Source organism: Bison bison, unplaced genomic scaffold (assembly GCF_000754665.1).
Source record: "Bison bison bison isolate TAMUID 2011002044 unplaced genomic scaffold, Bison_UMD1.0 scf7180017864079, whole genome shotgun sequence".
NCBI lineage: Eukaryota > Metazoa > Chordata > Mammalia > Artiodactyla > Bovidae > Bison > Bison bison.
This window is the reverse complement of record NW_011494651.1, coordinates 36,431-50,733: the sequence shown is the minus strand read 5'-3', so window position 1 is coordinate 50,733 and position 14,303 is coordinate 36,431. Positions and strand designations below refer to the sequence as shown.

At 49.9% G+C, this 14,303-nt stretch overlaps 1 protein-coding gene across 1 annotated transcript in view; it reads right to left on the bottom strand.

The window, feature by feature from the left end:
• The window catches only part of SAMM50 (SAMM50 sorting and assembly machinery component), a 32,469-nt gene extending 23,198 nt beyond the window's left edge, over positions 1 to 9,271 (bottom strand). Inside the window, exons 1-4 of the mRNA XM_010837587.1 lie at positions 9,092 to 9,271; positions 3,487 to 3,597; positions 2,135 to 2,236; positions 1,315 to 1,402 (exon numbers count right to left, since the gene is read on the bottom strand). Coding sequence (XP_010835889.1) covers positions 1,315 to 1,402; positions 2,135 to 2,236; positions 3,487 to 3,597; positions 9,092 to 9,112 — 322 coding nt within the window. The 5' untranslated portion in view covers positions 9,113 to 9,271. The remainder of the gene's footprint in view (positions 1 to 1,314; positions 1,403 to 2,134; positions 2,237 to 3,486; positions 3,598 to 9,091) is intronic.
• Positions 9,272 to 14,303: the final 5,032 nt, after the last annotated feature.

Sequence of the window (14,303 nt, the reverse complement as noted above, 5' to 3'; positions counted from 1 at the left end):
AAGTGTGGCCTGCGCTAAGGTTCACTTTGGGCACTGCACATTCTAGACATCTGACAAATGGATGATGTCCACATTCTTTCTTAAAAGCTCCTGGGTAGTTCTAAAGGCAGCCAGGGTGGAGAACCACAGACAGGAGTGAACCAGCTGACCACATACACATCACATTCACAAAAGACAGGAGAGCGCTAAATCTAAACGTCACCCCAGGACTCGCCACCAGTAAGCACTCCGGAGCACTGGCAAGGGCCACTGTCGCACCCTGTCCCGCTGGGGGAGAGAGACCAGGGGCCTCTGTTAGTCACAGATGACTCTGTATTCCAGGTAATAGAAACGTCTTTCATTTACACAGCATTTTATATTTTTGCAAGCACTTTCATATACTGTTTCATTTTCATCTTCTCAAAATTATCTTTCACTCAATCCTGAAGAGTTCACTTGTTCTCTGATTCATTCCAAGTATGTATTTTTCGGGGGACATCGGAACGGAGTGAACCGCCACACACGGAGTCCTTCACAACCCGTCTCCTGATCCTTCTCCTGCCTCGTCTTGCTTCACTCATCCCCATGACTGCCTTCTGGCTCTGGAGCCCTGGCGTCCACCCAGTGACCCTTTCTCTCTGGCCACAGGGCCTATTCTCTCTCCCTAGAACATTCCTCATCAGCCCTGCTCCCCAAACGCACTCATGCGCATCTTTTAGGTCTCAGCATCTGTGTCACCTCGCCCAGGAAGTCTTCTCTGATCCACTTTGCCTCTGCTGACCGAGAGACTAGGTCTCCTCCTCCAGGGCCTCGCCCCCATACAGCACAACCTATCAGCTGAACTGTCCTCACTTCTCTGTCTGTCCCCAACCCTCTTCCACTTGACCAGAAGCTTCTTTGGAAAGATACCATGTCTTATCTGCCACGGGCTCTTCCTACGGCATGGACTCATTAACCAAAGAATAAACACCAAGGTAAGACAGCTGCCCAGTATCACAGCAATTGAGGAAGTGAACAGACGCTCAAAAGTGAAACCTGCCGCCCACTTGCCTCCTCTTCTCAACACATATTTAGGTGGAATCTGCCAAGAGCTGATTCAGACACCCGCTGGGGTGGGCTTTCCCGAAAAAGCCCGGCTCTCTCCTTCTTAGAACCCTGGTCCCATCAGCAAGCAGCATCTTCAAAGTCACCTGACCTCCCTCAGCCTGACTTGAAGACCCAGTGAATTCCTTGAGAACGCACGTGCTCTCTGCCTGGACACGTAAATAGCGTCCGTGATCCTAGGGGAACATATCCTAGGTGAAATCAGAGAGAAGCTGCAACCAGGATGCCTACCCTGACACGTATCGATCAAAACATCCACTTGTCTGAATATTCCTAGACGCAGCAACTTTTCACGGGCTTCGTGAGATTTCCTCATAACCTGTAAGAGAGAAAAACAGAAACTGTATTCCTCTAAGATACAGAGACATACACGGTGGCTGTGAGACCAAGCTGGCGGCTTAGCATTCGTGCAAAGTTGATGATTCCCTGAGAAGAATATTAATCTTTAAAAAAAAAATACTATATTTTTAAAAGCGGGAATGGCTGAACACTGCTTAAGAGATCACATGCAATGGGGGCTGGAGCCAGCCAGACGTGGTCACGAAGAAGCTGCTGGCGACTCTGCCAGGAGCCTAAGTGTGGTTCCGAGAGCAGACACAAGAAAGCCACAGAGGAGAGGACGGTGCAAGCCGGGAAAGATGCGGGGCATAAACAAGTAAGGGCCCGAGGAGTCGGCAGGGGTGGGTGGCAGGGAAGAGCCCAGCCCCCATGGTCATGGAGGGCCCTGAAGGGAAAGTGCGCTGAGCACCAGGGGGGTGCAGGAAGGGTCAAGACCCCCCACCAGCAGCTCTGCAGCAAAGCTGGGATGGCTGCAAGGGACACGGGGATGGGCGGCCCTGGGCAGGACGGGGAAACACCTCTTCTCTGGGGTCAGGGTGGACGCGAGAGCATGTCAGTTTGTGGGGGGGCTTCTGGGAACGGAGGGGGTTCAGCCCCCTTCCCGGGAGGAGGTGAGCTCATCAGTGGGGGCGGGATACCCGGTGGTGCGAGCAGAGGTCCACGGGGTCTCCAGAAGGGATGGGAAAAAGGCCACACAGAGGGGAATACTTGCCTCAATAAGGTTTTTAGCCTTAAAAACATCTCTAATTTCATACATGATGATGTCGTCCTTAGTCCTTCCAAGTCCATCGAAATGCACATGTTGAACCACCACCTGGACGTGATAAGGGGACACAAGACTGTTGAGGACAAGATGCGGCAAAAGATCAGACGCCAAGGCCAAAGACAAATGCCTAAAGTTACTTTCAAAGACTTTCTTTTTTTAATTTAACGAGCCACGTTTCTTAACTCCATGCCTTTTCAAAACAACTGGTCCCTTGAACTGACTAGTGAACTAGACTTACAAGCTCCCTGCAGCCAGATGGCCAAGGGCCAGGTCAGTCCTAAAGCCAGGCAGGGCGCAGAGACCCTCTGGACCCCCTTCCCCACATGCTCCCTGGGGCACTGGCCTCTGGATGATGCCGACTGTGACCTGGTTTAATAACTGAGTATTTTGCAGGAGATCCTGTGTGGATCTCAATATGGCATGATAAACACCAGCTCAGAGCCTTTCCCTTGTCTATAAAGACTTCATTCATTCATTCATTCATTCAATGAAAATGCACTGATTACCTATGAACCAAGTATCATACTGAACACTGAGAATATATCAGCAACCAAAACTTAAAAATTCCTGACTCTATGGAGGTTATATTCTAAAAGGGAGAGAAACAGGCAATGTACATAGTAGAGTAGATGGTAGTGAGTAACAGAGAAAAATCAGGCAGGCATAACGGGGAGTGCTAGGGCCTGCATGACTTATAGGTGATCAGAACACTATACTACAATCGTAATCAAAGAACTAATCAAAGGGAGGAAGGCGAGAGGGAGGTTCAAGAGGGCAGTGACATATGTTCACCTATGGCTGATTCAGGTCGATGTATGGCAGAAACCAACACAACAGGGTAAAGCAATTATCCTCCAATTAAAACTAAGTAAATTTAAAATAGAAAAAGAACTAATTAAAATGTGTTTACATTTCTCTATTTAATTTCAAAGGCAACAAAGTTTAGAAAAAGTTTCATTCAAGACCCAAAGTCTTTTCTGGGAGGAGGGAACACAGTTTAAATTTTAACACCACTTGAGTTTCTCTTTGAAATACTTTTGGGTTTTTTTTCTAACAGAAATACAAAAATGGGTTTGTTTACCCTTCCCACACAAAGAATCACCAAGAAAAAACTGTTCCTCTAAAACCAGAAGCTATTTCTTTCAGCGTCCAGTCTTTCTAAAATGTAGCTGGCTGCAAACTCTTCTTTGATTAAGGTATCAACAAGATTAACCCCTGTCTGTTTTCCCAGTGGTTTGTGGAAGCGAGTGCTTCTAGCAACAACAGTATGGAGCCCTCGCCCTCCACAGGATACGTACATCCTTGTTCTCAAGAATTTCCTGCTTAGCTTCAGGTTCAACTTCAACAAATTCAGCTTCTTCTCCTAATGCTCCGAAATCAGGTCCACTGGCTGGAAGAGGCTCCAAACTCTGAAAGGGAGTGGGGGGAACCACAGATAAATGAACTTCCATTAAAAAGCCAAATCTTTTCGTTTTCGTCTTCAGATGGCGCTCCAGAAAACTCAGGACCACAGCCCCTTCTAGTGCTGGTGGCAGTGGGGTGGGGAGCACAGAGAATGGGAGCAGCTGTCGACTTTCGAGCCTTAGGCTGACAGAGACCCTTCGGGGTCCAGAGTATTGTTATTACAGAAAACAAAGGTGAAAATTAATCAACAAAAGGATCAGGCGCAAACTACAATGACTGTTCCAAGAACTTAGCTCTGTACACCTGAGACCCATGTGAAAACAAAAAAAAAAAAATTGCTTTCCTGTTATAGAAAGCGTCCTCATTTTTTAAAATCAAAACTAGATACAATCTAGGATAGTTACATTAACACACCAAATTATTTAAAGATACTTCTTCGGACTCTGATAAGATTTGTTTTGGTTCAGAAAGTCTCACTTACACACTGAGGGGAGCAGCATATGCCAGAAAGCAGTCCTTCAGTCTGAAGTGACATTACCTCCAAAGCGTTCAAGCATCTTCTGAGGAAGGATTCTACAGTAATAATTATGGAGATATGATAATAGTATGCAAAACAATGCACATATAATATGGTATATTTATTACATACATAATTGCTTCAGTCCACGGGGTCACATGGTAAAGCCGGAGCCAATACATTGCTGGAGACCCGGATTCAATCCCTGGGTAGGGAAGATCTGGAGAAGGCAATGGCAACCCACTCCAGGACTCTTGCCTGGAAAATCCCATGGATGGTGGAGCCTGGTGGGCTGCAGTCCATGGGGTCGCAAAGAGTCGGACACGACTGAGCGACTTCACTTCACGGGGTCACAAAGAATCAGACACGACTGAACAACGTGACTCCCAGACGCTCGAGTGGCACCAGGTGGGTGCACACACGGGCAGCTCTGGGAGCACCATGGTACCCGTAGCCGGCTGCTTCCTCCCGCCACCAGCTCTCTCCAGAGAGAAGCACTTCTGAAGCGCGCGGGCGTGTCTGCCGCCTGCGGACCGTGCAGCAAGGCGGGCTCCGGGCCGTTCTCGCCTTTTCCCTGGAATGTTCAGTGGCCTGTCAGCACACCCTTCATCATGGCGCTGGTCCTCTGGAAAGGAACTGCCTGACAGTACCAGGCCGCTTTCCCATCCTGGCCCTAAAAAGCGCCCCCAGGGACGCAGTGCAGCGGACTCCTCAGCGGGGCGCGGAGGAGCTCCACTACGCAGCCCCTTCCACCACTCCAGACTCCACCCGACCACACGCAGCCCTCGCCCTCCTGTCTGGGCGCCCCCGGTCCTCTCCGCCCAGGATAACCAGCCTCCTCCCCAGAGGTGAGCTGAAGAACCCCCCTCGGCGTTATCTCCTCTGTGAGCCGTCCCTGCTTCTTCAGCGAGAATCCGGCCCTCCTTCACAGGGATACCCCTCGGCCGAAGTTTACGACCTTGGCAAGTACTCCTTTCTATTTTTACCTGCCCGGCTATATCAGAAATACGCATTTATGGAATGGGTTAGTGAATTATTTTTTTTCTTTTGTTCTCAAGTTTAATAAATATCTGAGTGCCTACTGTCTGCTTAAGAGCAGGGAAGGCAGCCGTGAATAAGACAGACTGGGTCCTTCCCCCGGGGGTTGACATGGATTATTTACATGAGTAAAAAGGGAAGATGATGTTGGGCAAAGAAATAGAATTTATTTCACATAATTATCCTTTCACTTTTGTTGTGTAAATATTTAAAACAGGGGATCATTACTGTATTTCTCAAACATGCGAACAAATCAAAATAGTAACTTTTTAATTTTTTTTAATGTGGACCATTTTTAAAGTCTTTATTGAGTCTGTTATCATATTGCTTCTGGTTTATGTTTGTTGGTTTTTTGGCCACAAGGCATGTGGGATCTTAGCTTTCTGACCAGGGATCAGACAAACACCTCCTGCATTGGAAGGCGAAGTCTTAACCACTGGACTGCCAGGGAAGTCCCTAAAATAGTAACTTTTTAATGCAACCTTTCATGAACATGCTTCTGTATTTACGTTTGCTAAGTCCCTTCAGTCGTGTCCAACTCTGTGCGACCCCATAGACGGCAGCCCACCAGGCTCCCCTGTCCCTGGGATTTTACATAGTGCTAAAAAGTGTATTACAGATGAGTAAATCGTACATGCAGAGTATATACTATGGTTAGGAACATACACACATATTCATTGTTCTAAATCCGAATGCTTGACAAACAAGATTTTTGTCTGGACATAAAGTTCATGTGCTATTGTGCTAAAAAAAATTCCCTTGTGGTTCCTAAAATCTCGAAGCACAGAACATATTTCACCAAAGACTTGTCACACCCATTTGTAGTCTTAAATCCGAAATTTATACTTTAAGTTCAACAGATGGTGTCTTTACAGTCTCACCAACTGCACCAAAGCTTGATGTCCTAGATTAACTGCTTCACCAGTAGAGATTCATTCATTCACCAAATATCCATTCACTACGTGACAAGCACTTGCAAGAGTCTCACCTTCACAGAATTTACATCGCAGTGCCTGGCTAAGTAGTCAGTGAAATGAATTAAAATAAATATTTGGATCCAGCCTCTAACCTTTAAGCAGATGTCTACTGTGAGTCGACAAACTTTACCGAGCACCACATGCCAAGCACTGGGCAAGGCAGTGCTAACAGAAGAAACAGGACATGAAATAAATTTAATGAGTTATGAACACCATCTTTAAAGTGATATAGACTAGAATGAGACAGAAAATACCAGAAAAACAAAAAGATGATAAATACTGTTTCAGAAAACTTTTTTATTCCAATTTTTAAAAAATTTTTTGGTCTTGCCACGAAATGTTTGGGATCCTAGCTCCCCAACCTGGGATTGAACCTTTCCTGCACCCCCCGCCCCACAGTGGAAACAGCATCCCAACCACTGGACCGCCAGGGAAGTCCTGATTCAGAAAACTTTTGTTTCACATATGCATGAGGGTACTAGATAGCAAATATGGGAAGTTTTCTTACTGTGAGTTCTGACCAAAAAATTCAAACATTAGCTAGTGAAGTTAAAGAACTGAAATTATTTTTTGTCAATATATTCAACAAAGGAGTGGCAGTTTCAGTGTCAAAGGAGCTCGATAAAAGCAAAGTCTTTTTGTTCCTGTACTCTGAGCACCTAGAACAGTGCCAGGCAGCACACAGCTGACCATCGGTAAACAACTTTGCCAAGATGCTACAAGGGATCCAAGGCAAATAAGATGTGGTTCATATTGTCATCTAGAAACTAAGAATCTAAAAGGTTAAGTGAAAAATGCAGAGCTAAAACAGAGCACCAGAATAGAAATGTCAATCAAGGAGGTTGGTAGCACATCCAAAATGAGGAACCGACGGGAGACAAGGTTTGTGCAGAAAATGATTTGAACTGAGTTCTAAAAAACCATGGGCTTCCTTTGTGGCTCAGCTGGTAAAGAATCCACCTGCAATGCGGGAGACCTGGGTTCTGGGTTGGGACGATCCCCTGGAGAAGGGAAAGGCTCCCCACTCCAGTATTCTGGCCTGGAGAATTCCATGGACTGTATAGTCCACCGGGTCGCAAAGAGTCGGACACGAATGAGGAACCTTCACTTCACTTCTAAGAGACTGGCCCGTTTCGCCAGCTATTGCGAGTGATGAGAGAGAGGAGCTACGCCCACCAACACGGTCCAAATACTGTTTTATTTGAAGGAAATATCTGGCAAAGGGAGGTTACGTTCAATTCCGGACACCATGCTGAGACATCTGTGCTAAATTCAGGAAAACTCCTGAAAACTTCTGAGCAGCGCAGCTATCTACGCTGCAGAAAAAGTTGTGCTGTGGGCTGGGACTCAGGAACATGCAGATGGTTCCGAACATTCAGTTTCAGAACATTCTGAGGCTTGAACAGTAAGGCCTTGGACATATATTCTTTCTCTGGGCCTCAGTTACGATTGCGATAAAGGAGAGCAGCTGGGCAGTCTGCCTACCGCACCGCAGGCAAGCAAGTGCATTTACATGCATTCTGTTTCAATTCTCCCAAGGGCCCAGTGAGTGGACACTATTACTGCCTCCACTCAGCCGGGTTTCCTCTTTGCGCGGCGGTAACCAGGAGACATGAGGACTCCTGAGCCTGGGTTGGAAGACTTCAGAAGATGCTTCCTGCTCTAGGAAAGCCTCACAAGACCCCAGCGCGGCGGTAACCAGGAGACATGAGGACTCCTGAGCCTGGGTTGGAAGACTTCAGAAGATGCTTCCTGCTCTAGGAAAGCCTCACAAGACCCCAGCGCGGCGGTAACCAGGAGACATGAGGACTCCTGAGCCTGGGTTGGAAGACTTCAGAAGATGCTTCCTGCTCTAGGAAAGCCTCACAAGACCCCAGCGCGGCGGTAACCAGGAGACATGAGGACTCCTGAGCCTGGGTTGGAAGACTTCAGAAGATGCTTCCTGCTCTAGGAAAGCCTCACAAGACCCCAGCGCGGCGGTAACCAGGAGACATGAGGACTCCTGAGCCTGGGTTGGAAGACTTCAGAAGATGCTTCCTGCTCTAGGAAAGCCTCACAAGACCCCAGGGAGAGACTGGAAAAAGCAAAAAAGCAGAGACATTACTTTGCCAACAGAGATCCATCTAGTCAAAGCTCTGGTTTTTCCAGTGGTCATGGATGGATGTGAGAGTTGGACTATAAAGAAAGCTGAGCGCCGAAGAATTGATGCTTTTGAACTGTGGTGTTGGAGAAGACTCTTGAGAGTCCCTTGGACTGCAAGGAGATCCAACCAGTCCGTCCTAAAGGAAATCGGTACTGAATATTCTTTGGAAGGACTGATGCTATAGCTGAAACTCCAATACTTTGGCCACCTGATGCGGGCCACCTGATGCGAAGAAACCAACTCATTGGAAAAGATCCTGATGCTGGGAAAGATTAAAGGAGGGAGGAGAAGGGACGACAGAAGATGAGATGGTTGGGGGACATCACCGACTCAATGGACATGAGTCTGAGCTAACTCCGGGAGTCGGTGATGGACAGGGAGGCCTGGGATGCTGCAGTCCACGGGGTCGCAAAGAGTCGGACACGACCGAGCGACTGAACTGAAGGAACTCAGACGCCCGAAACCGCTGAGGGCAGAAAAAATTTATTCCTCCGCTGCAAGACATCGCGGAAAGCCTGCTGGGCCCTTTCTAGGCCCCACTGCTAAGTGACCTTGGGCAAGTCAGTTCTCTCCTCTGGGTATCGGTTTTCCAGTTCGGAAGCCTGCCGTAGAGGGTGGAGGCATCTTTGCGGCCTCCTCCACCCGGCCCGCGGCGGCGCAGCGCTGGGGCTCCCCCTACCCCCACCCCGGCACCGTTCCCCGAAGGCTAGCGGGCCCCGCCGCCCTCTTTTTACCCGGGCAGCCCCGGGCGCAGCCGCGAGAGCGTCTCCCCGCGGCGCCCGCCCCGAGGTCACGCAGCCCGCGCGGGTCGCTGGGCCTCTTACCCGGGCGTGCACCGTCCCCATGGCTCCCTCTCTGGCCGCCGCCTCCCAGAGCAGTCCCGGCCGGACGAAGGCTCGGCGGGTGAGGACAGAGGGCGGGGCTCCGGTGACCGAGCTCCGGGTTAAGGCAACACCCACAAGCCCCTAGACGCTGCGGACTGGGGGCGGCCATGATGTCCCGCCTTCGCCCCGCCCCTTGGCTCACGATGCTTCCGCTCATTGGCTCATAGGCGTCCGTGACCCGGATGTACACGCGAACGCCCGGAAGCCCTGAGACCCAGAGACGGCCCCAGCACCGCGCGTTCGTTGGCGTTCAGAGGAGCTGGCGGCGAGTGGACGGCGGGTCTCCGTGGTTGTCTAGTGGGGGTAGGCGCCCCGGAGTTGCCCCTGGGGTACAGTACGCCAGCTGGTGAGCGCGTCGGGCCTCATGTCTTTCCCTTAAAGCTCGTGTTTAGTTCAGTTCAGCCGCTGAGTCATGTCAGACTCTTTGCGACCCCATGGACTGCAGCACGCCAGGCCTCCCTGTCCATCGCCACCTCCTCGGAGTTTGCTCAAACTCGTGTCAATGTCCTTGACTCCGCGGTGCCTCTCTGGTCCCCGCACTCTGGCGAAGCGCCGCGGCTCTCCACGCCTGGCTGCGGCTGTGGCCTCCCCCGCCCCTGCCTGCGGAGCGTCACAAATCCGGATTGGCGCCCTGCACCTCTCCCGCTGGCCACATGGACCCTTCAGGTCTCTGAAGCTCCCAGGGCTAAGGCTCCTCGTTGACAGAATGAAGGTGACGTCTTACCTGCTTAGCAGGGATGGATTACAAGGCTTTTGCACGACAGTATAAAAAGCGCCGGGCACAGGGCTGGGCACTGAGTGAGCAGCTAGTCAATGGCCCCTATTCTTTCAACTGCTGTAAATGTCAAGAGTGTTAACCAGGGTTGACGTGGGGACCATTCACATTGAAAAACAAGACAGCTCTGGTGTTACTGAGTCTAAGCTCGCTCTGATCCTGGTAGGATAGGCAGTGAATCTGGGGAGAGGAGGAAATGAGGCCAGGAGTCTGACTTTATTTGGAAAGCTGGCTGACTGAGAAGAGGGCAGACTGATGTCTCAAAGTAACCCATCTTGTAGGGGTCTGGATGCCAGGTTCTTTTATGGATCTGAGATGGGGGAGGGATGAGGAGACAAAGTAAAATAAAGGCCTTTAATCTTGGAAATACTCTTTTAGAATGCCAAGTCTCAGGCAGAGATGTGTTAACTTCTTTCTTCCTGCCTTCTCCAGGTGGACAGGGTTATGCACAAAGGCACTTTAGCTTAACAGGCAGAGGGGCAGAATTCTCTGAGGCAGGGCATTATGTATGATTGTAATAACGAAAGCAACAGAAAGCAAGTGGAACAGTTTCAAGGTGGAGTCAGAATTGACTTCTCCCTGCAACATGGGGCTTTATTTTGGTGGTGGAAACAGCTTCCTGTCTCAAATGACGGCATGTAATAAGTAATAGCACATGGTGATAAATGCAGTGAGAGAAACAAGAGAAGGGTTTTCAGTATCATGTGGTCTCACGTTTCCACCCCTTCCCAGAGACTCTGACACCCTTTCCCATTTAAGTAGCAGTACCTTAATTCTCTTGCCTTCCTGGGGTAAATATTAAGTCCACGTTCCCCTTCTTGCCTGGGAAGAAACAAGACATTAGCTCCTCCCAGGCGCCCCTTCCCACACTGCATTCCTTGCCAGTTGACCTAGTTATCTGTTTGAGCTGGACTAGTGCCTGGAGGCAGGGCCCAGTCCTTCGCTCCACGAGCCCAGAGGCTGCACAGTGCCTGGCGTGGTGTAGCGACTCAGTTAATATTTCCCGAATTAACTGCTCTCCCACCGTAGGCTACAGCAGACAGAAAGACACTGCTTATATTAAAAATGCACATTCCTGGGCCTCAGCCCTGATCTACTGAACCAACCCCCGGAAAGTAGAACCTGGAGATGTGAGTTTTTTAAAATGGGCTACATAATTCTTTTAGCCATTATGTTTAAGAACCCCACAGTAAAGAATCTGCCTGCAGTGCAGGTTCCGTCCCTGGGTGAGGAAGATCCCCTGCAGAAGGAAATGCCAACCCACTGCAGTATTCTTGCCTGGGAAATGCCATGGACAGAGGAGACTGGTGGCCTACAGTCCATGGGGTTGTAAAAGAGGCAGACACGACTTCGTGATTAAACAGCAACATTCTAAAAAGCTTTAGATCTGTGTCTGACTTTATCACTCATTTCTAAAGTCTCTGAAGACTTGGGCTACTCACCTGCTTATAAGGAACTTGGCCAGAATTGAGTGGAGAGGTGCTCAGCAAGGGGGAGGAGGAAGCAGAGGCTGCGGCAGCAACAGAGCATCTGCACGCGGGGCAGGGCTGTGACAGAGGTCTGGCCCAGAGGCTTCTGGGTCTGGGCATACATTTGAAGGACAGCGAGCTGATGGAAGAACTGGGCTGTAAGTTAGCAGTTGACCCCTGGCAAGTTACACCCTCTTTAAGGGTTACTTTTCTCCACTGTAAAATAGAGATGAGCTTGCTAAGGACCAAAAACAGGTTATTGTTTTACATGTTTTATATTTTACACTGGGAAGTAACGGGTCCTGGGCTTTTGTACTCGTTTAGGCCATTTAGGATCACCCCTTGGCAGGAAACCACAACCAGATTAGCTCCCCATTAATGGTTATGAGAGCTGGCTTTATGGGCAGACCCACTGGTTGGGTTTCAGCCATGATTCTGTCACTGCTAAGCTGTGTGGACTTAGGCAGGGCCTGTACCTCTCTGGGTCAGTTTCCTCTTTGGTGAAGTGAGGGTGGTGATGGTATCTACCTCATAAGGTTAGTAAATAAGGTAAAGGTTTGCCTGGCCTAGAGAGAAAGGGCAGGTGCACACACACGCATACACAGACACAGCCTGCAACCAGGCCTAGAGAGAGCACGTGTGCACGCCCACACACACACACACACACACACAGCTGCAAGCAGGCCTAGAGGGAGAAGAGCACGTGAGCACAGTCACACAGAGCCTGCAACCAGGCCTAGAGAGGGAGAGCACGTGTGCACACCCACACAAACAGAGCCTGCAACCAGACTTAGAGAGAGAGAGCATGTGAGCACACACACACACAGAGCCTGCAACCAGGCCTAGAGAGAGAGAGCACATGTGCACACCCACACACACAGAGCCTACAACCAGGCCTAGAGAGAGCATGTAAGCACACACACACACACACACACACACAGCTGCAAGCAGGCCTAGAGGGAGAGAGAGCACGTGTGCACACCCACACACACCCACAGCTGCAAGCAGGCCTAGAGAGAGCATGTGAGCGCACACACACACACACACACACACACAGCTGCAAGCAGGCCTAGAGGGAGAGAGCATGTGAGCGCACTCACACACATAGAGCCTGCAACCAGGCCTAGAGAGAAAGAGCACGTGTGTGTGTATACACACACCCACACAGCTGCAACCAGGCCTAGAGAGAGAGAACATGTGCGCACGCGTGCACACACACAGCCTGAAACCAGGCCTAGAGAGAGCATGTGCGTGTACACACACACACATACAGTTAACCATCACAGTTAGGGGAGCTTTTATAAAGGATGAAACAGACCCAGAAAGAGTAAGCAACTTACCCTATAGCCAAGCTGGACCCAGAGTGATATGGCCCCGCCACTGGCTCTTAGCCACCTCTGAATGATGCCCACATGTCCCAGGGTCTGGAGACAGGGCAGTGAAGTAGATATGACTTAGAAGCCTCCCGACCCTTAAAAGGGAGGGGGGAGCATATATAACAGGCTGTGCTGGATTGTTTCTGGGCAAGACCCCGAGGGGCCTCGGCTCAGTGCCCACAGGCCCGGACCCTGGGTCCCCGGACACCTGCCTCTGGCCACCAAAGTGACGCTTTGAGGGTCTTACCGATCCCCAGCTCAGACACAAAAGATTGTGATGTGTGAAAACTTGGACACAGATTTCCAAAGATAATCTAGGAGAAGGAGCAAATTTTAAGCACAAGTCACACAAGTTGGACACTTATTTTTAAAATTCATCCTCCTGTTGCCTGAACCTCAGTTTTCTCAAGTACAAGATGAAGATAGTGGTTCCTAAAGCATAATGGTGTAGTGAGGATTTAAGGAGAGAGAACACGGGGCCTGGCTCACTGAACGCTGAATAAACTAGGCTTTCTTCCTGCATTTCCTTGTTATTTTCTTACGAAAGCCTCCTCTCAAAGATAAGCCGTGACTTTGACCTGCAGATTACAACACAAGTCCTGAGCCAAATATCTGAGAGCCTACTGTGTACAAGGGCCAGGGTAGCTGAGGACGTGTCAAACACAGTCACAGCTCTGCCCTCTCTGGTCACAACGTACGCTTTTTTTTTTGGTCACGCCGTGTGGCATGCAGGATCTTAGTTCCTATCCAGGGATCAAGCCCTTGCCCCCTGCTATGCCCCCTGAAGTAGAAGCATGGAGTCCTAACCACTGGACTGCCAGGGAATTCCCCGTACATTAACATTTCAAAGGCTCTGAGACATCTTGTAATGCATACACCTGTTAGGGTTTCTTTAACCCAGTATTTCCTGGGTTATTTATTCTGCCATAAAGACTTTGTGGTTTTTTTGAGGTTTTCAGTGGCGCTGTTCACCAGAATTTCTGCTCTTCCTCTTTGGGGCAAAAGGTAGACTTGGGTTTGCATGCCCCCCATCCATGTGACTTGCTTTGGTCAACAAGTGGTGGGCGGAAGGGAGAGCTGACACCTGGATGGAAACCTTCAAGCACCATGTTCCTCCCCCGCCCCGTCCCGACCCTGGGCCCAGAGGCAGGGACAGGTTCAGGCTGGGCCACCTGGGTCCGAAGGGTGGCCTGAGAAGTGAGACTTTGGGGAACATAACACCATTTATCCTAACTGATAAAAGTCCCTAGTCCCATCTGCAAGAACATCAGCGTTCTGGAAAACTTGGTTTACGAAGGGCTGACCTAAATGCAGGTTAGTGACCACACTGGTTCCCTTGACAAAGGCAAACCCTGAGTCTCAGAGGTCATGAGGAAGGCACACTGGGTCTTCACAGATCCCTGCAGTGGCGACCCCTGCTTTTAGTTTGGGGTGGCCTGAGGTGAGGGCCTCGCCTCCATCCCGTCTCTCCAGCTCCTGCCACCGGAGGAGTGAAGGTGAGCGGCTAAGAGGAAAGGACAAGGGGGCCAGCA